The 22,877-nt window shown below is 41.6% G+C and overlaps 1 protein-coding gene across 2 annotated transcripts in view; it reads right to left on the reverse strand.

The window, feature by feature from the left end:
• The window catches only part of TMX4 (thioredoxin related transmembrane protein 4), a 445,504-nt gene extending 433,896 nt beyond the window's left edge, over nucleotides 1–11,608 (reverse strand). Inside the window, exon 1 of one of the 2 annotated variants that reach the window (XM_078649523.1) lies at nucleotides 11,272–11,608. In XM_078649523.1, the coding sequence (XP_078505649.1) occupies nucleotides 11,272–11,504 (233 nt within the window). In that variant the 5' untranslated portion in view covers nucleotides 11,505–11,608. The remainder of the gene's footprint in view (nucleotides 1–11,271) is intronic. The other variant, XM_078649521.1, reaches the window with a different exon arrangement.
• Nucleotides 11,609–22,877: the final 11,269 nt, after the last annotated feature.

Here is a 22,877-nt window from a genome sequence, read left to right on the forward strand (position 1 = left end):
ACCAGCTGTAAAAACTGCAAAAAAATAGCTGTATTTATTTATTTCAGTGTGCTAAATTAGACCATTTTTAACATTTGTGACTATTTGGACTCTTAGACGACTTTTAAATCCCACCTTGGATATAACTAACTCCGACACTGGTGGGGAGGGGAGTTTATTCCAAATATCTTCGACCATCTACAACAAGGAGACCAATGCACTGATTCCTGAGTCAGGTGTGTGCCAGCAATTTTATTGAAAACAAAATTTCAAATTTTGAAATATATTTTTGAAATCATTCTGAAAATCTTTATTGCAAAAAGTCAACCATTTTAAGAAGGATTTGGATGAATCTTCAAATGATGAATTTTCATGAATCTTTGCATTCTCATTATTTATGGGTATGGTCATCTAAGAGTTAAAGCACTTACATTATTTTGTGACTTAGGAAAAACAACTTGAGAACTTATTTCAGAATTGGAGGTGAATAACCACTATGTTAATAGAGGGTTAAATTCTCTCCCAGTGAGGAACCAATGCTGTGGAGATGGGTATTTCACTTGGTAACAAGTTTTGGCTCTCTCCATGGGGAATAATAGCAGGAATATTGTTGTCTGTGGGTGAATTACTGCCTGTTTTTCATCCACACCGACCCTTCTTCTCACCACCCATTTTGGCAGCTTTTGCCTGCCAAAATATGCACAGAAAAACAAATAGGAATGCAATTGAAAAGCAGGCAAAATCTAATATGCGTGGAAATTCTTATATCCGTCTCTATCAGAATTACATTTCAACTATAAATGAAGATCTGAGTGTGACACAAGTTTTGGCTAAATACATACTCCTGTTATTTAGACCTGACCAATGCACCTGGACAGAAAGACAACCCTAATAAAATTACATTAGCAAAGGTAGTTCGGTTTCACACTTGCTGATTGATCTTAAAATATGAGTTAAGGAGTGTCAATGGTGATGAAGCACATATTGCAGGTTGTTCTATGATCTTGCAACATGGTTTGTATGAGAAACGGCCACATTTTAAATTACCACCAGGTAATGGCTTGCTATTCAAATACAGAAAGTAGCACACTTTGTTGACAACACTCATTTCATTTCATTTCATAAAGCTTTATTCGGAGCAATAAAATACATGTCCATAAAAGCACATACAGTTATGAAAACAAACATTTCATTAAAAAAGAAAAACAAAGAAAAACACATATATACATGATATTATAATTATCCAGTGCAGGTTGGAATAAATAAATTAAAATTCATTATTAAAACACATACTTTTCCTAACACTAATTGCCTTGAGCAGGAAAGTGGCCGTAAAAAAGCAAATGTCCGGGTGATGCATATTAAAAAGCAGTTTCATAGATTCTATAATTGTTCTTACACCAAATCTTTTTAGGATGGGCTTTAAATAGAATTTCCGCAATTCACTATACAAATGGCATGAAAAAAGAAAGTGCGTAGTGCTCTGTTCTGACTTGTTATCACAGGCACATGGTCCCGAAGGACGTAATTTTATGTTTGGACATGCAACCAGGTGATGTACAATTCCCATCCTCATTCTAGTAAGTACATACTGATGTGAAGCTCTGGTCACCTGTGTCAAATAAGGATGAAATCCAATAAACTCGTTCAAGCCATTGTACAACTTGCAGGTAGAGAGATTAGATTCTTCCTGCACACGCCTCTCAATACAGAAATTCAAAAACATAATTTTCATATTTGATTTGGAATTATCAGATGCACAATGCCGATCATTGATCACATTGTATCCGAAAACCTTTTGAAAATTGTCAATAATATATTTAATCCAGGGAATCTTCTGGTGCTGGTCCAAAGTGAGACAATCCTCAATGATAGCTCTGTTCAGAGAGGTGCCTTCATTCAACCAAACAGATCGCCACAATAATAGGGGTCTTAGCATGATTAAATCATTCAGAAAGTGGGACCCTGTTTCTTTATGAACCAGGATATTGGAAGTAGATTTGGGTAGACACAGGAGCCTTTTTAAAAAATTGTTCTCCTCTACCTGTAGGCACCTGGCAGAAGTCACCCCCCAAATTCCCACCCCGTAAAGGGCCGCAGATAGACATTTTGATTGGTAAATTTTTAGCATGTCAGCTATGCGTCTATTTCCCAGTTTCTTAGCGAATACAAAAACCCAATTTGCACTTCTAATCATCTTTGTTTTAACCACTTTGTGTTCAGTATTCCAGCTACCATTTTTTGCAAAATTAATCCCCAAATAGCAGAAATTGTCTACTTTTGAAACCTGTTCACCCTCAATAAAGTAACGAGAGTTAACCTTCGTTTTTATCTTAGCTTGGCCTGAACATTCCATCACATAGGTTTTTGGCCTATTTATCACCAGTTTTCTGTTATTGATGAACTGGACAAACTTGTCCATCAACCGTTGGAGACCCAGGGGAGTCCTGGACAGTAGCACGGCGTCGTCCGCATAGAGTAACACAGGGATGTTGAGATTGTTAACTCTAGGGGCGTCTGCCGTGACTGTTTGCAGGACCGAGTCCACTTCATTAATGAAGAGGGTAAAAAGTAGGGGTGCTAAAACACACCCCTGCCTGATTCCCCTCCCGATCCTAAACTTGCTTGTGCATTCCCCATTCGCCCCATACCGGACACTAGTACTGAGTTTTTCATACAGGCGAGCTAAAAAATAAACTATACAGCCCGGGCACCCATATCGAGCAATTTAGCCCACAATAAGGTGTGATCTACCATGTCAAAAGCACTGCTTAGGTCGGCAAAGCATAAATACAATCACCCTTTTTTTGCCTGTGTGTATTTCCCGACCAAAAGTTCCAAATTTAAGCACTGCTCGATAGTACCACGTCCTTTTCTGAACCCAAACTGACTATTGGTTAAAATCTCATTCGTCTCTGCCCATTCCTCTAATCTGGCTAATAGAACACGACTCATTACTTTTACTGATGAGTCCAGTAGGGATATTGGTCGGTAGTTTTTTGCTTCACTCCGATCTCCCTTCTTATAGATGGGGATTATGATTGATTCTGCCCAAGTAGATGGTATTTTTGAGCAGACAGCTGCATTAAAGATCTTAGCTAGTAGGGGGCCCCAGATCTCCGGGGCGGTCTTATATACATCTATAGGTACCCCATCGGGTCCTTGGGCCTTCCCTCCCTTACTAGCACTTATGCTGACCATAACTTCCTCTACTGTGATATTTAGCGCAACTATAGGCCATCCTTTACTTTGTGAGGCTAAACTGTTGTCAGAATCAAATATAGTTGAAAAATGTACGATCCATGACTCCATGCTCACATTAGAGGTGAGCACTGGGGCCACCTCGTCCTTGAGGAATGGACTATTTACCGTAGACCAGAACAGGTTACAGTTCCTCTGTTCTGCTGCTTGGCTTAAATTGTCCCAAGCTTCCTGCTGTAGCTCAACCTTTCTGCGCTTAAGGACCAACTTAAAATCCTGCCTTAATTGGATCACTAAAACCTTATCTCTAGGTTTGGCTGCTAACGCTATTTTCAGATCTCTCCGGGCATTGGAACATGCGTGGTCAAACCAGCCCCTATTTTGTCTATCCGAGTGCCCGACACCTTTAGTAAACTTCTTGCTAATAATTAGATTAATACTATCAAAGTGGTCGATACTGGCAGCAATTGTCTCCCCCTGTTCGAGAATAGCCGAAATTTCCATCAAACAACAAGAGATGATAGAATTAGATATTTCGTTCGCTTTTTCTCCCTTCCACCTCAACCTTACTCCATTAGTTCTATGTGGTTCAATATTTACAATTGAACCCCCGTTAGGAGTGGTGGTAGGTTTCCAAATTTTAACTTCAGTGGTAAGACAATTATGGTCGCTCAACATTATATCAACCACCTTGACCTCGGAGCACATGGTCGACATGCAAATAAAATCTATTACCGTATTAGCCCCCCTCCCTTTGAAAGTTGGAATACTTTCTTCCTGGTCATTCTTTTTATTTTCCATGATTTCTATGTCATAATCAATCAAAAAGTTATTCAGGGTTTCCCCATACAAATGGTGAGGAAAATGAACTTCTTCATCCCCTGAATGATTATAGACACCACATAGATTCTGGGATGATAGGGGGCAAGTTGAAACATTAAAATCCCCCACAAAAATAAATTCAAAAACACCATTAACATTTTCTACCAGATTACATACTGCTTTGTGTAATTCATTTATAACTGTGTGCCTGGTAGCATCAAATATATTGTTATAAAAATTAATCAACAAAATATTTCTACCTGCGTCTTGTGCGAGCCAGAGGATTTGAGAATAGGCCCCACTTTTACATACTTTTTTACTACTACAGGTAACTTCACTGACAACACATAATACGTACTAGTGTGAAAATTGGTGCAAATTCTAAGTATGCCAATATTACACTAGATCCTAGGTCTAAATGACTTTGCTATTGCTATCTGTTCATGTGATAGTGAAAAAGCAAAAAGATCAAGAGACATTTTTCCACAAATAGAAGTTTGTACATTTCATGAAATCAACAGTATGTTTTAACCCACAATTTCAACTCTCTATGCTCAATTAAATACCCTCAATGCCCACAAAACATCTGTTTGTGCTACGGTCATACTTGGACACATTCTGCATTTCATGTACCTTTACTATCATCTAATGTGTGAATGTTTTCTTAAATGGTCACCATATTTGCACCTGGAATAGCTGGAATTATGTAAAACAAAATCCACAAATATGTCAGAGATGATCACCGTTGTGCCACTACGATCACTGTACAACAAACTGAAACAACAATGTCAAGAATGCCGAGTATATTTTACAAGTATTTACAAATATTTTACAACTATTATACAAGATACATCCAAATATTCCCAAGAGTGACCAGGGCATGTCAAGAAGGATTTATTAATATGCCATAAATAGACAGAATGCCACAAACACCACAAATGGCCACAGTATTAAAAGAATGTGCTAGTATTATTCCAGAAAGAGACAAAATATTGCCAATGATCACTATATGTTAAGGATGAGCCACTATTATAACTGGAATAGTTGAGCGGTCGCCAAGAATAGCAGGATGGGTGGCTATTATGCCGAGAGGATAGTGAGAGTAAAATCTCTATATGTCAAGGATGGGTCAGTCTTTTGCCAGAAATTGTTAAAATGCAATCAACAGTTCTCTCTACATGTCAGGAATGTAATACTAGTTTGCCAGAGATAACCAGATTATTACCAAGAATGCCACAATATTTCAAAGGTGGGCCACTAGTGTGTGAGAGATAGACAGATTGTCCACAATAATGTCCACTATATTCAAGAATGCACCTCTGTTATGCTAAGTCCACCATAATGTTACTATTAATGCCTTTCAGAGTCAAGTATTTGCAATTTAGGGTGCAATTTGAACAGGGTTAGACACTCAGCTTTGCAGCCCACAAAACATCTCCTACCCTCAGCCACCCGCCCTTGCCCACAAAACACACCAACACACACATTCACACTTTCATACAGTCAAACACACATCCATCTCTATAGATTCTTCTTCACCTTGTAACTAGAAACAGTCCTCAGCCACTTGGTACTACAACCCCTCCACCAGCAATCCTGTACCTTTGCCCTGAGGTCAGGCATTAGTGGAATGAGCTAAGCAGCAGACATAGGAGAATTTGTCATAAGTGACAGATGGATTCTGATTGTCCATCCCAGGCCATTTCTTCCTCTGCCAATCAATAGTGGAGAGGAGAGTAAGGGTATTAATTGTCTGAGGAAGGAGTGGTACTTGTAACACTCCTTGATCAGGCAGATGTTTTTTTTTTCTCGCACATTGCATGTAGAAAGGGTTCCATCTGAGCCAACCTTTATTTTCATTTAGATGTAAGTGCAGGAGATCATTACCTAAGCAGAATGCCCACGTACAAGTCTTCAAATTAGGTAAGTACTTTTGTATACTGCAACTGAAGAGGGTTTGATCCCCCCACTCCTAGAACACCCACATCACTGGCTAAAGAATTGAATTACTCTGGACTCAAGGCTGGTGGATGACTGAACCCAGCAAGGGCAATCCAAGGAATTACCATGAGCCCTTGTTTAGGAGTGATGGGGATCATTGCCCCACTTCCAGGAGTTCCACCTGCAAGCTTCAGTAAATGTGTGCCAGTTCAAAGGGCATCCCACAGACCTACATCAAATCCAGGGTGGTGAATGTTTTGGCTACCACAAGCTCTCTGGTGGCTTGATTTATTGCCACATTTCCAACATCCTGTCTTCCTAGCAGGCAATGTCAGGATCATGTGACTGCGGCCTCAACTGCAATTTGAATCAGGTGGAGGGAAGTGGGTGGCTTCAGCAGGAGGCAGGATCAGATTACTTCCACCAAAATCAAGATAGAGAAACACCCACCAACATACTCATCATACAAGTCTGAAGAATTAATCTTTAGCTTTTGTCATCAAAAATGTAAAAAGTGACATTATTCTCGTAATTTACAAAGCTTTTCAAGCATTTTCATATGAAAGAGTAATTTGTGACAAAGATATCATGACCATATTTCATAAGTATATATGTAGGTGAACTATTGAAAGTGTAATTTATGATTGTGTATATTTGCTTATTATCAGCCCAACGTGATCAAAGAATTTAAATAAATTGTGTACAAGTGTTAATATGTAATGTCAATTAGATTGTAGCCCTGTGGTGCGCTTTTAGAATTTCTTCCCACTTTATTGTTTATCTGGTAGTCTGTGAATAGGAATTGGGGGGTAATGTGAAGCATAGCGGGTACTCTGCCAGGTCACCAGATCAGCCAAGGCCATTGCCTCCACATTGCTGGCCAAGACTGTCCACTATACTTAGAGATCCCCACCAAACAGGCAGGGATCTCTATGCATTTTTCTTCATTGGGCAATGAAGCTTTGCTAGGCCAGCATCATATTTGATGACTCTGTTCTGTAAAAGATTTTAGTTTTCAATAATAAGCTCTTAAAGCCTAAATGCCCACATGTATTCTCGATGAAACAACAAAACAATGACCCCCAGCTCACAGGGTGTGTTTTAACTGCATGTGGGTGCCACTGGGCACTTTCCCTGCCCAAGACATCTATGCATCATATCTAGTGACTGCCACTCGACCATAAATAGGGCGGGAAGATTGTCATTGTGACCTGATGGCCCAAAAGCCAGAGATTCCTGATAGCCAAACCTGCAGATGATCTACCAGTGCAAACCCAGCCCTTTTCCCTACTCTAAGTAGAGCCAGGGATTGCGAGTGTGGCAGAGGGAACACAAACAATCTACAGCAGTCCTCACACTTTGCAAACTCTAAATGACCCTGTTAGTCTATTTTGAGCACACCCAAAGTAGAGGTGAGGCTTAAACATGTCTTGTTAGAGAGGAAACTTTTCATAAATTCCTAATATACACATCCAATGAGATTACATGTATATATCAAGTTTGGTGAATTTTGACTCAAAAGGTTTTAAGATCAGGCTTTTCTCAGGGACCATGGATTTTCTATGTAGTAAAGCCACCATAGCGTTAAACTCATTACCACACTTTGTTGTTCACCTTGCAGTAATTTTATTTAGATTACAAATGTTAGAAATAGTGCAATGAAAAATCACAACTGGTTTCTGAACTTTTTTCAACATAGATCTCTTTGCTCCACTCCAAACTTCCAGGTACAACCTTGAGGAATTTGTCCAGGGAAATACCACATTGTGGTATAATTAAGCACAGCACAGTATCCCGAGCCTGGTTATGTCCCATCCTCAGGATGATGGTCAAAATGTTCTATGAATAAGACTTATTAAATAGTTTTCATAAATTTGCTTAAAAAGACTTGCTTTCAACTTTGAAATCCTGGATCAGTGTTGATGTCTAGGATATATATTTTAAAGGACAAGGGACCCCAATGTGTCTGAGAGGGACCTTGGGTGCAAGTAACTATAAGAAAACAGTGGCCGCTTTCAACAATTTACAAATGGAGGAAATCAGCACAGAAATATAATAACAACTGTGTCATATACTTTCATAAGAAAACATGATATGTAATTTAACATCATGAAACACATAGGAAAAGTGGGACAGTGTCTACAATATTTAGGACAAGGAAGAAAAACTCTGGCACGAACAAAACAAAATAGCGGGGCCAAAATATAATCAAGAAGTTAGGCCAGACAGCATATTAGCAGCACCATTGCATCTATATGGAATAATTATTATACAACAATTTTGTGTTAAGGTGCTAAAGTCGACGGCGTTTCGATCCCACAGAAAATAATGGGATCATCATCAGTACTAAAAGAATGTGTAGCCTGAGACAATCACAATTTGGTAGATTTTTCCTGCTTGCAAGGAAAAATGACGACATATGGGGACCCGCGGAGGTCAGGTCTCATCCTTAACGGGTTGAGTAATTCAAGGAAATAGAGTGTTATTCTGTCGCCAAACCGAGACTCCGGATGGGAGAACCTATAAATTGTGGGTGGAATTCTGAGAACCGGTATATCAGAGCTGCCAAGACAGATAAGCAGCTTTCGTGTGGGGCCCCTAATCGGGTGTCCTCAGGCAGACGCTGAGCAAGAGGCACAGCAGATTGGAGGAGGTGACAGCGGTACGCCAACAAGGACGTTACCTAATCGGGTTTGTTACAGTAAATGTGTGGTCACAAGCACCAGAATTAAGGTGTACGGCCAGCTCCAACAGAGGCAAACCCATCCGGGAAAATAATCCCTAAAGAGGCATTAACCATTTGACCATCTTTAGGCTAAGATTTTAAGTTATACGAAAATGGATTTTAAATTCTCTATCCTAAGTCTTACACAACTACTGCCCTGCACTGATTAAGCATAGGCATCTGTGCATAGGTTGCAAATAAATAACAGCTATTTGTGTATTGTGGCCCTATAATAACATTGAGAGTTTCTGATATGATAATAAATCATGCGACCGAGTTGTTTGGTAGAATTACCAGTTGTATATTTTCTTAATGGCGGTGTGTTTTTAGCGGGATACTGTGCTCTTCATGCCACTGGAATCAAGCTATCCTGGCTGATGAGGGATGAAAGCCCGAAACCGGGCCTAGGATGCCTGTTTCCAGTCCAGGGAGGACCTGGCTTGGCAGTTCGGGCTGGACTGTTCCCATGGGGCACAGGGTCCAGACTGATTTGCATATGGCTGGGTTCAAACTGGGATGGCATGGTGAGCAAAAAAACGATGGCTTTAGGCCCAGATCTCTGTACTGGGGTGAATGTATGACACTGTTCTGCATTCTGTTCATCAACTGTTGTTTTTGCATTCAGCGGGATACTGTTCATTGAAAGCAGTGTTACATAATCCTGTTGCAAAACGTACTATACTCCTCTGATTTCTAGACTTCTCATTGTTAGAAATGTTTGAAATACATAATTCACAGGACTAATGTAATTTCAGCTAGTTATGGAGAAATATTATTTTACAGGTATGACATCAATTTTCATGAAATACTGGATTTGAACTCTCTGATGTATGTGCATTAGCAAACGTCCAACAGTGTATCTATTCCCTGAAAAACTAGCAGAAACGGCATTATGATTACAATTCAAAGAATAAAAGAAAGAACTTCACCAGTCACAATTATATACATATCCAGAATATCCCCTCAATACACTACACATGCAATTCAGACATTCCCTGTGTAAAGTGCTATCCTTGTGGTACTTGGGCATCGTTGTGTCAAATAGGCAATTGCCACAGAACAGGGCCAGAGGGTAGGTAACCCTGAACACTAGACGGCATGACCTTGGGTCATACCCTATAGCCAGTGCTGAAATTAGAAAAACGTTACTTCAAGAACCTATAAATTGGGGGTGAAGACGTGGCAGAGGAAGGGGGTGGAGTCCAATTGGGTGGAACTTGAAAATCAAAGTTTGACTTTCAACTTATACATGTATTTAAAAAAAACTGCTGCATAGAAGTTGGCATTCGGAAACAAGGGCAAATGTGTCACTAAATCTGTTTTAGATTTCTTAATTGGTTAGGAAGGGGAAGCACTGGACAGAAATTAAGGTCTGGGGTCATATCTTGTGGCCAGCTCAGCTCTGGGCACTGAAATAGGTTGAAAATATTCAGAGGGGTCAGCCTGACTGCAGGTTTATTTCAACGATTAAAATATGCAGCGGAAACACTGTGTCAGTTACACCTAACATAAGTGACGGAACCTAACATGCTGTACTTGGACATGCTGAAAAGGGCAATGATTTTGGACCACTTCACCTTGCATCTTCAAAGAACCCGCATAAGTCTACATGGCCTCATCCAGAGTGCTGCAGCAAGCCTACAGGGCGCTGCAATGCTGCATGCAGACTTCACACAACTGGGAAATACAGAGACAGGGCAAACTAGCTGTAGACCTTGAGCTATACAGCATCAAAACTCGCCTTCAAAACACGACCGTGGAATTGCAGGAGCCATCTTTCCCACGTTGTTTACACGGCGCCCAAGTTCTACTGAAATGTCTACTTGTGCTATATTCTAGCACCATGTAGAGCAGCTACCAAGGGCCAGGAGTCGCTTGACAGTGAATAACTGAGATGAGTTCTTTATCATTCTCTCTTTTTTTTCTTTCTGGAGGTGGAAGGGGGGAATATTTTTGAAAACGTCATCCATATTTGTTGCTAATGCTTACATTTCACCAAGAGGGCTTATAAGTAAAACCTCCGATTGATAACTTTTTGTAAGTTTGAAGCCAAGTGGCATGATGCTTCGGGCCCCAATCTTTGAACAAAGCGTGTCCATCCGTTGCTTCGAAAGAAAACTACACACATGACATGATTATCGTGCTCCACGCACTCAGCTTTATTAAAACTGTGTATTTTGGTCATTAGTGAAGCAGTGTCCCTGGGTATATACGATACGGTGGTTGACAATAGGCCCGTCGTAACAATGTAACTGTCAAAGCGTTATTTCTGCGCTTGACTGCACAATGCCCCTTTCTTCACCACAACCCTGACGAGGCTCCGCCCTCACAACCTCCTCAGTCTTAGAGAGCTCCACAGTGGTGGGAGGCCAGTAAATTGAAATGCATAATAATTGAACGAGGTCAGTAACCGTGCACCAGTGCAGATGTCAGTTGAAGACAGACGCACTTTCCTCTGCTCTTTGAAGGTCCTATGCACAAACAGCATGTGCTGTACTGTGACGGTGCGCATTGAGTGAAAGGTGGTATGGAAATTAAAGAACTGTATCTGAGGGGCACTGCAGCCAGACCCCACAACCCCCGTGCTTGTTTTCATTACTCACAATTTCACCATCCACTCGCCCTGCAGCAGCAGGGTCCAGTTGGAGGCGGATAGGTCGCTGCTCTTCTGCTCTGTGACTGCAGCGGGGGAGCCGAGAGCCAGGGCTGCCGTCAGCGCCAGCACCAGGGTGACGGCGAGAGACCTGTGTGGCATTGCAGCCAGATGGGCTGAGCCCGGGATCTCCGGGAGCCGCTCAACCACCGCCCCCGTGTCCCCGCTGCTGCAGCCCGCCATGTTGAGAGAGGTACAGACAGTAGGGCACGGAAGACGTGCAGTGCCAGGAAGTGGATCTGCAGCGCCGCGGCTGCTTTTCTTAAGGTGGACCGCGAGAGATTGCAGGCGCCAAGCAACAGCTGTCAAAGTCACTCGAAGCACTTCCTGCTCTAGGGCCGAAGCTTCGGGCGTTTGCTGAGACTTGCGTGCTTAGCTGCAGGGCGAGGGCGGGATGCAGCTGGTCTTATCTCAATCTCCCCTCTGACCGCCCATAGGCACTCGGAAACCTCGGGATGCCGTGGCCGTAGTCAAGGTTACTCGTTAACTGTTGCAACACACAACCAGCGCCCTGGAAGATACTGACTGGCGCGTGCCACGCAGGGATGCATTCTCTATTAGTCAGTCCCTCCACTATGTAGGACTGCCAATGATAGAGGATTGGGGGAAAGCTTGGGTGAGGTTTGGGGGAAAGCTTGGATGCGACATCGCAGCGATAATACACCCGCATTGAGGAGTTGCCCCCCCCCCCCTCAGAGATCCTGTAAAAAAGAATTACTTAAAAACACAGGGAGGTCCGACGAAAATACTGACATTTTTCCATCCAGTAAATTGTGGTTTTATATTTAAAAAAATATGCACTTTTTAAAAAAAAAATGTATTGGCATTTAAATCAAAAAGTACAACTATAGAGCTGCAACATACGAGAGATATGGAAAGAGGATGGGAGCATGGAGAATAAGGTCCAGGAGTGAGTGTGGGTAATGGGAGGAATGAATTTCATGATATCACAATGGCTTAACAAGATGCAGTTGTTGATCCAGTTACAGTTTTTAAACAAGGCGAGTTTTACATTGACATGTAGTGACCTGGGATAGAAATTCAAGAATGCCGCTCTATTTGATGTGTAGCAAATTCCAGGGGCAGTCAGTAACAATATTGTACCTTGATTAATTGGGAGAGTGCAGTTGGGACCCAGGAGGATCAAGGTTGGCCTCGAGGAGGGTTTCTCCATGTGGAGATGGGGAGGCGTCTTTTTTACGCATATAAGACAAAAAAGGTTCCCATATGTCCTTGGGATGAGAGTGTACGGGCCTCATTTCCCAGTACTTAGAGAATTGGTCCTAGTAATATGCAGCATCCCTGAGTCACTCCCCAACAGTAGAGCAGGGCATCGGCACCAATATATGGCCACTCTCCATTTGGCCATGAGAAGGAGCATGGTGGTGAGCTTGTGGCTACATCCTGGAACGTCTGACGAAGCCCAGAAGGCCCACCAGTAGACAGCTAGGGTAAAGGTGTCCTGTGATGGCATGAGTGATAGAGAACACATCCTCCCAGAATTTGGCAACTCTAGGGCAGTGCCAGGCTAGCTGTATGAAAGAGGCCTTAGGGGAATTTCATTAATTTGTCTCTAATGGCTGCCAGTTTGGACAAATCTTTGGATTTAAAGTATTCAGTCTTGAGAACGTGGATATCTTGCTCTAGATGTGCAAGCCTCCCACATATGGCCTTAAATACACTCAATTGTTTCGCAATACATGTGCCACAAATGGCCACCTTCAGGGCCTCCCAAAGGGTGGAGGGAGAATCTATAGAGCCCACATTATGAGCGAAGTACTCAACTGTTTTGTTGTAAATCTTCTCTCTTAATAGCGCGTCCTGCAAAGCCCCCGGCGGCAGGCACCACGAAAAGTCACAAGGAGCTGTCTGGGCAATGAGGAGCTCTAGTAAACCAGGGCTGTGGTCGGAGAGAGTGCGAGGTAGATGTGCCACCTTTGTAACCCATGTCTGAATGCCAAGAGAAGTTAGCAAATAATCTATTGAGGCCGATGTGTTGTGGTGAGCTGTGATACATGGGCCCTCTGTCGTGTCTGTGTGCTAGGGTTGCCATTTGGCTTGGAGGTGATTGTCGAGATTAGTCATGTTATGTGTCAATGCCACGCTGGGGTGAGAGCATTGGGAAGCACCTGACTGATCCAATCGGTCATCTAGTATTACATTGAAGTCACCACCCCATGATATTGCTCCAGGACCCAGGCCAGCAATCAACCATCAGATCTTCAAGAAGAAACACAGGTCGTCAGCATTGGGGCCATAGACTGCAGCTAGGATTACTGGCTGTCTGTTTAGAGTGCCTGCAAGGATGACCTAACGCTCGCCACCAATACAGATGGCGCTACAAAGTTGTCATATGCCTTTATGCAGTAGGATTGCCATGCCACGGGTGTAGCCTGAGCACAGAGAGATATAGGAGTCACTGCACCACTTGGCACGCATCCCGGGGCAGAGGCGTGTGTAAGATGGAGCTCCTGAATGAAGCAGATATTCACTCTGGCCTCTCGTTCCTTTTTTGTTGGGTGTGTGCATAGGAAGCAGTTGCCCACCAGGTGTCTGGCGAAATATGCATGAACCAGACGCGCCTTCCTGCAGTCATTAAGCCTGTGGATGTTCCATGTCAAACATTTGGTGGTTGCCATGTCATTGTAAGGAGAGGGTGTAAGTAGTAGAGTTTGGTTAACCAAAAGTATATGACAAGGTAATGGGTAGGGAAGGTGACATACCTGCGATACGTGTCCTTGCAAGGAAACAGTTCAACAACACACAGCAATTGGAAAAAACTACTCAAATGTACCCTCTTCCCACTCCAATCCTGAACATGGTTGAGTATGACAATCTCAACACGACCCCAGTCTCCCATTTTGAAATTAACAAGAAATCAGGGAAACATCCCTGGAGGCGGAGAAGAGCAGGGCGAACAACCCAGCCATGGAATGGCAAGGTGACAGAATGGGTTGAAGACACCCAGAGATAGGACAGCAGGCCCATTATATCTGTCTGGCATGTCTATGAGCGCAACAGCCATGGAACCGCCAGCTGGCCCGAGTGTAATGGTGTAAATAATAGGTGGAGATGGGCAGCAGCCGCCAAAGACTATGTAATAAAATCAAGTCACCTGTGGGCGCTAAGAAGTCAAGCTATCAATAGTTATCGCTGAGCTGATCCTCTCTGGAGCCGTACGATGAGTTCCAGGGTGAGGCTTGTTAGCAGGGATGTGTTTGACAAACTTCAATGCTAAATTGGCGTCAGTAAAAAAATGCAGTTCCCGTCAAAGGGGAAGCGTAGTTTGGCCGGATAGAGGAGGGCATAGGGAGTTTCCACCTGTTGTAGAAGTCTCTTGGCAGGCAAAAACTGCAGTCGGGCAGCTGGAAAGGTGAATAAATACCGGATAGAAACAGATAGCGTTTCCTTGATATTAAAGCTTTTGATGTTCACAAGCCAGCCTTAGGACCATGTCCGATCTTAGTAATCCAGGATTCTTGCAATGATAGGACGGGCCAGTGCACCTGGAGGGGGCCGTGATCCTAGCGAGTCGTGAACTCTCTCCACTATGAACCCAGTGGAAAGGGTATCTCCAAATATGCCGCAAAGCAAGGTTTTGTCAACATCCTCCATTTTGTTGATGGCGCTGGAATTGGGGAAGCCTGTGATCCGAAGGTTGTTGCAAAGGGACCATGATTCTAAATCCTCATTGTTGCCCTCGAAAAGGTCAAGTATTTGATTGAGCAAGGATTCGCACGGAATGCGACTTGCTTGTATTCAGTCCACTCGACATAACGTTAATGTACTAACTAACATGTTTGTCTTATTAACATTGCATTTCACGACACGTTGGGTATCTAGAAGAAGCTTGCTTATGTGTTTCTACTAACAATAATCCGCTTCCACTAAAATGGCCACTGCTACGCGGGATTTCCTACTGCGCATGCGTTTGTCATACTCATGTGACATGACGTTTTCTCAGCTTGGTGGGAAACTTTCGCTTCTGTGCTTGCACTGCTGCTTTTGCAAAGCTGTTCGTTTTGCCTAATCATTAACGCAATAGTTGAATTAAAGTAATGGGAATAGAGTAGAGATAAGTGGTATATAGTACATTCATTTATTCCGTGTTCTAAAACTGTTTCTTTTCTATTTTTCATGAAATGATAATCTTGGGCCTGGGAGGCGTTGTTACTTCATCTTGAAAACCCACACTGTGCATGTCAAACTCCAGAAGAAGCTGAAGTCATTTGACATTCAAACCATGCCAAACTTACAGTTCATTAGAAGATGCTCCTGGGAATCTAACCTGCTGACCCCAAGCGAAAGAAAATATTGTTAACATTGTATTTCTATGAGATCATCCATTGTTGGTTGGAATAAAGATGCATGGGAAAATTAAATTTGATGGGCAGGAACGTTAATAGAATATTCAGAAGTAAAAATCTCATTTTAGTATGGTGTGATGATCTCTCCCATCTTTTGTCCAATCCAAATTCGGGATCCTTACACTTGCAACATTGGGGGGTAGTACACTGTCCTGGAAAATAGTATAACTAGAGTAGGCTTAGTTAGCAAATTTGTCCGACTTGTCCAAATAGCTGACCTGTCACTGACCCAACGCACTCAATAGGCGATTAAGAGCATAGGTCCTGCCAGAGCGCTCTGTCAGAAGATCCGATAACCCAATAGGGGTTCGGGAGCAAGGGTGCTGGTGGAGCACTCTGTCGGAAGATTCGATAACCCAATCGGGGTTAGGCTGTTAGGTGCAGAGAGGGTTGTAGCGCTGGAATAGCAGCTGTAACTGTGGCTGCCGGTCTTAGCCTGTGGTAGTCCTGTCCTGATCCAAATTTGGCTGCATCTGTCCTGATTTCTGGTCAGCACCTGTTGACTCGCTGGCACTTGCACTTTGGGTTCTATCTTTTGACTCATCCGTGGCCAGGGTTGGTCTTCATACCATTCTAGGTAAATATTCTATGTGGGTATGTCATTGTACTGTTTCCTTCTCTCTTCCCACCCTAATGTCAAATGCGTGTAGATTGCTTTATAAAATCTCTGCATAATCTCATTCTAATCATTATTTTCCTGATTGAAAGATTTCTGATGTTTAATATTTGGATTAAGACATTTAAGAAATTTAGATAAAGAGTTTAAACCTTTCCCGAGTTTGTGGTTATTAAATGAGTGCAAATGTTATTATTCTACCTATTATTCTAACTCCTTTTGATCCCTTACAACTATAGGTATCGATGACAAAGATTGGTAAGTGAATGGTTTAGGTCCTAAATGAAATTTATAAATCACTGATGAGAGTAAGTGCACAGGTTACCTGATTAAAACCAATAATAGGTTGTTTTTATGGGCCTAGGTGAGTATGGTAAACTGAGTCGGGTGACCTGGGCGCTCTATCAGTATTTCTTTTGGTAGCAGCAAGATGGTTAGGGATTAGTTAAGATAGGTAGTTAGTTGATTTATTGAAATTTTTGCATATTGAAATTTTATTATTGATTGTATTGATTTTATGTATTAACAAAATTTGTTCGTACCTGTTATATGTTTTGTCTGGAACCCCAGGGGCAGAATAGCGGATGGTAAATGGAAGCCACACTGCAGTGAGGTAACTTGCCTGTAGGAAGTAAGTGCATGGTTAGGTAAAACCGGAAGCACTATTTTAGGGAATTTTCTGTATACATGTGTGAATAATTGATAGCAAAGAGTTCACTAGCAAGACGTTTTGTGTGATATCACCTAGAAAGGGTCACACTGAAGGAGTAGCAGGTTCTTCTGAGCTTGATTGATAGCAAAGGGTTTAGCTGGTGAAACTTTAGCCTTAGTATATCCCAGAGGGGATAAGTCTGAAGAAGTAACAGGTTCTCTAATGCTTGCGTGAAGGGTAGACAGAAGGGATTTACTTGTAGTGTGTGAAGAGTAAGTGGAAGGGACTTACTCGCAGTGAGGGAAAATGATCTTTTCTTTGAATTAGTCACTCGGGCACAGTGGCAAATGTTTTTACGTTGTTGAATAATAAAATCTGCATTAAAAGTGAAAGAAATTTAGTTTCCGTATTACCTTAAAAAGAAGGGAGTCAGTTGCGGAGCTGCGCTGACGTCACTCAGAGCCGCGCTGGTATTGGTTGAGACAGCGGGTATGTAGCTGAGATAGTAATTGTAAAGGAGGGGTGAGTACAGGAGCGTGAGAACTAGTCTCACGAGAAAAGGCGCACAACTATTGGTTGGATTTATTTTGAATTCAAAATTTTGATTGGTCACTGAAAAACAAAAAGATGAGCTGGTATTGGAAGTAATTTTGTAAACAAATTGATAGTCATCCTAAAGATTTGCATTTAAAATATATGTGGCATATAGGTCCGATTGTAGGAGGTAGACCCGATAGAAAATATCTAGGGTTTGCACAAGAACAGTATATAAGAGGAAGACCTTATATCATGTATGGAGAGAAGAGAAAAATGTCATTCATTAAAAGAATTAAGAATTATTTCAAGAAAGATAAAGCAATTAAAACAAGAGAAGGGATTATTATTCCACAACCAAATACGCCTGCATCATACATGATGGTAGAAAGGGGCTATCACACTGTGTAGTTAGAAAATTGGATGGAGTACACAAAAGATGATGGTGTTTTAGCATTTCCAGAAAATGGTACGTTTAATGGCAGAGTTTTGTACAATTTGAGAACTCGCATGAATGAATTAGATTCCAGACTAGATTAACACAGTATGAGGCATTGGAGGAATGGGAAACTGAGGCTTTTGAGCGAGTTAGACCCAGGAGTAACAGGAATTGGAGTAAGTTTTATTCCCGAATTCCAAAAGAAACAAGAGACAAACAAATGAAACAATGGAGACAGTCCATGTTAGTGGAAGGATTATATCCTGTAATAACTTTAGAAGAACCTACAGGAAGTAAAAGGACTGAGAAAACAAAACATTTAATGACTAGTGGTGAATCAGATGATGATTATTTGGAGGATTTATTATTGAAAAATCCACCACCTTATAATGACGAGCCAAGTACAGTTAATCCAAATGCACCATACTTAAAACCACCCTTAGTTCGACAAGTAATACATGAGACTTCGTTAGAAAAAGTACTACAAGACAGGGAAAGAGAATCTTTAAATAAACAAAGAAGTGAGTTGCTTCCAACAATTTCTCAATTGAATACGAGCCGGAAGCCTTGACAATTCCAGTAACCATTGGTCCAACTGTTCCTCTGTATGGAGATAAACTACCTAGTCCTAACAATACCATACTAACGACACCTGTAATACAGCTTAGAAAAGAACCCTTAATAATTGATGATCAAGCAAGTGAATGTGAGTCAGTGATTTCCCTGATGGATTTACTGATAAGAGAACCAGTGAGTGACTCGGTCAGGAAAACCACTACTATAAATTCTAGAGAAGTACAGATGGAGACATCCTCAGGTACAAGAAGTGCCACAGTAGTAACCCCAGAAGAAATAGAGAGATGGACACGAGAAATAGAGAAACCAAAGTCACAGCCAAAGGTATTGGACATATTCAAATTAAGAGTAGAATTAGAAGAAATGATGGCTGGGAATGTGGGATTGGACATGTTAAGTACATTCAGTGAAGTTGAATTGTTGTTTATATGGAAAAGCATTACTAGAAATACAAGAGTGTTTCAAGAAAAAATAATGGATATGGCAGCTAATATGGGAGTTGACACAGGCAAATCTAAAGTGTTACAGAAACCATATCAAGCTGAATTTTCTGACAAAGACTTGGAAAATATGAATGTGTCGGGTAGAAAAGTATAAATTAAGAGCTTATGTGCTTATTTTAGACCTACCTAGAAAAATAGAAAACTAGATGGGCAAAGAAAAAAGAAGAGGCTTGGTCAAAACAAACTGCATCTGAATACGTATTAAAAGAGGCAGAAGAAATGGAAAGGTTGTGTCCCATGAGAGAAGTACCAGGTGGAGGTTATATACATGTCCCATGGTCCCGACAGGGTATATTGTCATTCACAAATGATTTCCCAAGACTTCGAGAGAAGCCCGTAGAATGGTACAGACAAGTCGAGAGCTTTGTGAAGGTTTCAAAATGTATTTTAAAAGATTTGGACGGGTTATTTGACATTGTTGTTCCTGTAGATTTGTGGACAGAATGTAAAGTTGCTGTTGATTGGTCAAGTGATGAGTACCTAGAGACCCAAAGACAGGAGCCCCCTCAGAAGATGTAATGAAAAAATACAATCAAGTAATACTGTACCTCAAAGGGAAAGTACCTGCAAAGGAAACTGATTGGACCAGAATAGATAGAACTACCCAGAATAAAGATGAATCTGTACATGCATATTATGAACGCCTGTTACAAGTATTCAAACAGTACAGTGGTTTGGACAATATTGACATGAAAGACATGACGCATTTCATCTATCGGTTTGTGTCAGGATTAAGACCAGAAATTTCACAATGGATTAAAGATCATAACATTTGGTGGCAGGCCAAGCCGATTGATGAAATTCTTAAATATGCAAAATATTGTGATGATGAACTTGACAATAAACGAAAAGAATTAAAGGAAAAGGTAATGAGGGCACAAGTAAAATGAGCAGAGTAACAGGAACTCCAGTTAAGTCAAATGAACAATACACAGACTCAAGGTGATGGTGATGGGGGTAAGCCAAGGGGAAAATTTAAAAGAGAGGAAGCCAAAAAGAAGTTCCCTTGTCAAGGTTGCGTCAAATTGGGGCACTGGAAAAATGAGTGTAAGGCTATGCAAAATAACCCTGTGCAAAATAATGATTTGAATCCACAGATGCAGAAAGAGGTGCCACGGAAGCAGCAGCAACAGGTAATACAAAACCAGTTACCCCTTGCGCCTATGCCAAATTTTAGGAGCAAAGAACACCAAAGTGTGGATACCACAAATTTTGAGGGAAGTGGTAATAGAGACACAGTGACATCACAGTTTCTGTTGAGCGACACATTTTTCGAGGAGGAGACATACTGACGGTGCCTGAGAGGGGAGGACGAGGAGTGCGTACTTGGGACCTCCTTACCGGTAGATCAGTCAGGTCCATATATTGAAGGAAAGGTTGAAGGAAATGATGTCACCTTTCTAGTGGACACTGGTGCTACCCGTTCTACTGTGAGAACAGCAGACGTTCCAAACCTACCCCTCTCGGGTGAAGCGATCCAAGTAGTGGGCGTTTCTAATAAACAAATTAGTACCCCAGTCACAGAACCAATGGAAGTTAGAATAGGTAATTGTAAAGAAATGCATAGATTTGTCGTTTGTGATTCTAGCCCAGTAAACCTGTTAGGCAGAGATTTGTTGTGCAAAATGAATTGCACCATCTTTTGTACCCCAAGTGGTGTTGAAATTCAAACCCCAGATGAAGATGGAATCTATAAATTAATGTTAGCAAAACAAGAAACAGAGAATAAAAAGTTAACTGTAGAAGACTTACCAGGAGAATTACAGCACACCGTGAATACTAATGTGTGGGATTTCACGGGAGAACATGTAGGGTTATTGGAAAATGTCGATCCAATAAAAGTAACAGTAAAAGAAGGTGCAGTTTACCCAAATATTCGACAGTACAAAATGAGCCCAGAAATAAAAGCAGGTGTTGCAGCAGAAATAAAGTGTTTGGTTGAAACAGGCATTTTACAAAAAAATAATGAGCAGTCCATGTAATTCGCCCATAATTGGCATAAAGAAACCGAGCGGAAAGTACAGGGTCGTACAGGACCTCCGAAAAATCAATACGTTTGTTGTCCCATGCTGACCAGTTGTGCCAAATCCTGCAGTGATTCTGTATCAGATACCGTGGCAAGCTGGATGGTTCACCGTAATAGATTTATGCCACGCATTTTTTTCAATTCCATTACACCCAGATAGCACATTTCTTTTTTCTTTTGAATTTGACAGTCACGTGTACGTTTGGAACCGCGTTCCTCATGGGTAAACTGAGAGTCCATCGATTTTTAATCAGATATTGAAAAAGTGCCTTGAATCACTAGTACTGCTCGGACAGTAAGTCCTAGTCCAGTTTATAGATGACCTATTGGTGGCATCTAAAACTCGAAATGACTGTGTTGTCAATACCATTGCTTTACTGAATCATTTGGGCGAAGGAGGACATAAAGTGTCACCTGAAAAGCTGCAATTTTGCACCACTTCAATGAAATATCTGGGGCACCAGATAGAAAGAGGTGTTAGAAGGGTTACCTCAGAAAGAATCAGAATAATCAAAAACATGAATCTACTTCAAACTCAGAAGGAGATCAGAATGTTTCTTGGAGTTGTAGGTTACTGCAGGCAATGGATTGTGGGATTTGCAGTCCTAGCAAAACCAATGATACAAATGACAAAGAAAAGAACAAAAGACCCGGAGGAATGCGATGATGAAAGCATGACTGCTTTCTTGAAATTACGAGAATGTCTGTGTACAGCTCCAGCATTAGGGATGCCTGACTATTTAAAAGATTTTGCACTATTCTGTGATACACAAGATAATTGTGCACTTTCACTTCTGACCCAAACTCACGGTCCAATGAGACGTCCTGTCGCATATTTTTCTTCTACATTGGATCCAGTAGCATCTGCATTGCCAGATTGCCTGAAAGCAGTAGCTTCAACCTGCATGAACCTTGAGCAAAGTGAGTACATTATTATGGGACACCCAGTGACAGTGTATGTTCCACATGCAGTTGTGATTTTGTTAACAAGGACTAAGACTCAGTACCTAACTCCTAGTCGGCTGACTAAGTCTGAGCGAATGATTGTAGGTGGAGGAAATGTAACCATTGCCAGGTGTAATATTCTGAACCCAGCAACACTGCTACCTGATTCACATTTTGCAGAAGTGAAGGGAGAAGTCGAACATGGTTGTATCGACCTGACTAAATACAGTACGAAACCACGTCCAGACATAAGAGAAGAGCCATTAATTGATTCAGAATATGAGCTATTTGTAGATGGCTCATGTATGAGACATGAGGACGGAGGTTTGAGTGCTGCCTATGCAGTGTGCACATTGGGGGGTCCAGTAGAAGCATCCTATTTACCTGGAGTCAAGTCTGCACAAGTAGTTGAATTGGTTGCATTAACAAAAGCCTGCAAATTTGGGAAAAATTGGAAAGTAACCATTTACACTGATAGCCAGTATGGTTATGGGCTTGTGCATGACTTTGGCCAATTATGGATGCAAAGGGAGTTTCTGACTTCTTCAGGTACTCCTATTAAAAATGATCATTATGTAAAAGATTTGCTGGAAGCAATTCAATTGCCAAAAGAAGTGGCTGTGGTCAAGTGTGCTGCTCACCAATCCGGAAATGACAAAGTGACAGCTGGTAACAGATATGCTGACCAATTAGCCAAACATTGTGCAAAATTTAGAATAGCTGTAAACAAGAAAATTGGAGTAGGCAGAAATAGCTGCCAACTTATGTTGCTTGAAGGTGTGAGAATGTGGGAGGAAGTGAGAGATTTGCAAAATGAAGCAGAACCAAAAGGAAAGGAATAATGGAAAAAAGAGGTTGGCAGAGAAGGGTTGAAGATGGTGTAATTGTTTACCTTGAT

This window comes from Lissotriton helveticus, chromosome 6 (genome assembly GCF_964261635.1).
Source record: "Lissotriton helveticus chromosome 6, aLisHel1.1, whole genome shotgun sequence".
Lineage (NCBI taxonomy): Eukaryota > Metazoa > Chordata > Amphibia > Caudata > Salamandridae > Lissotriton > Lissotriton helveticus.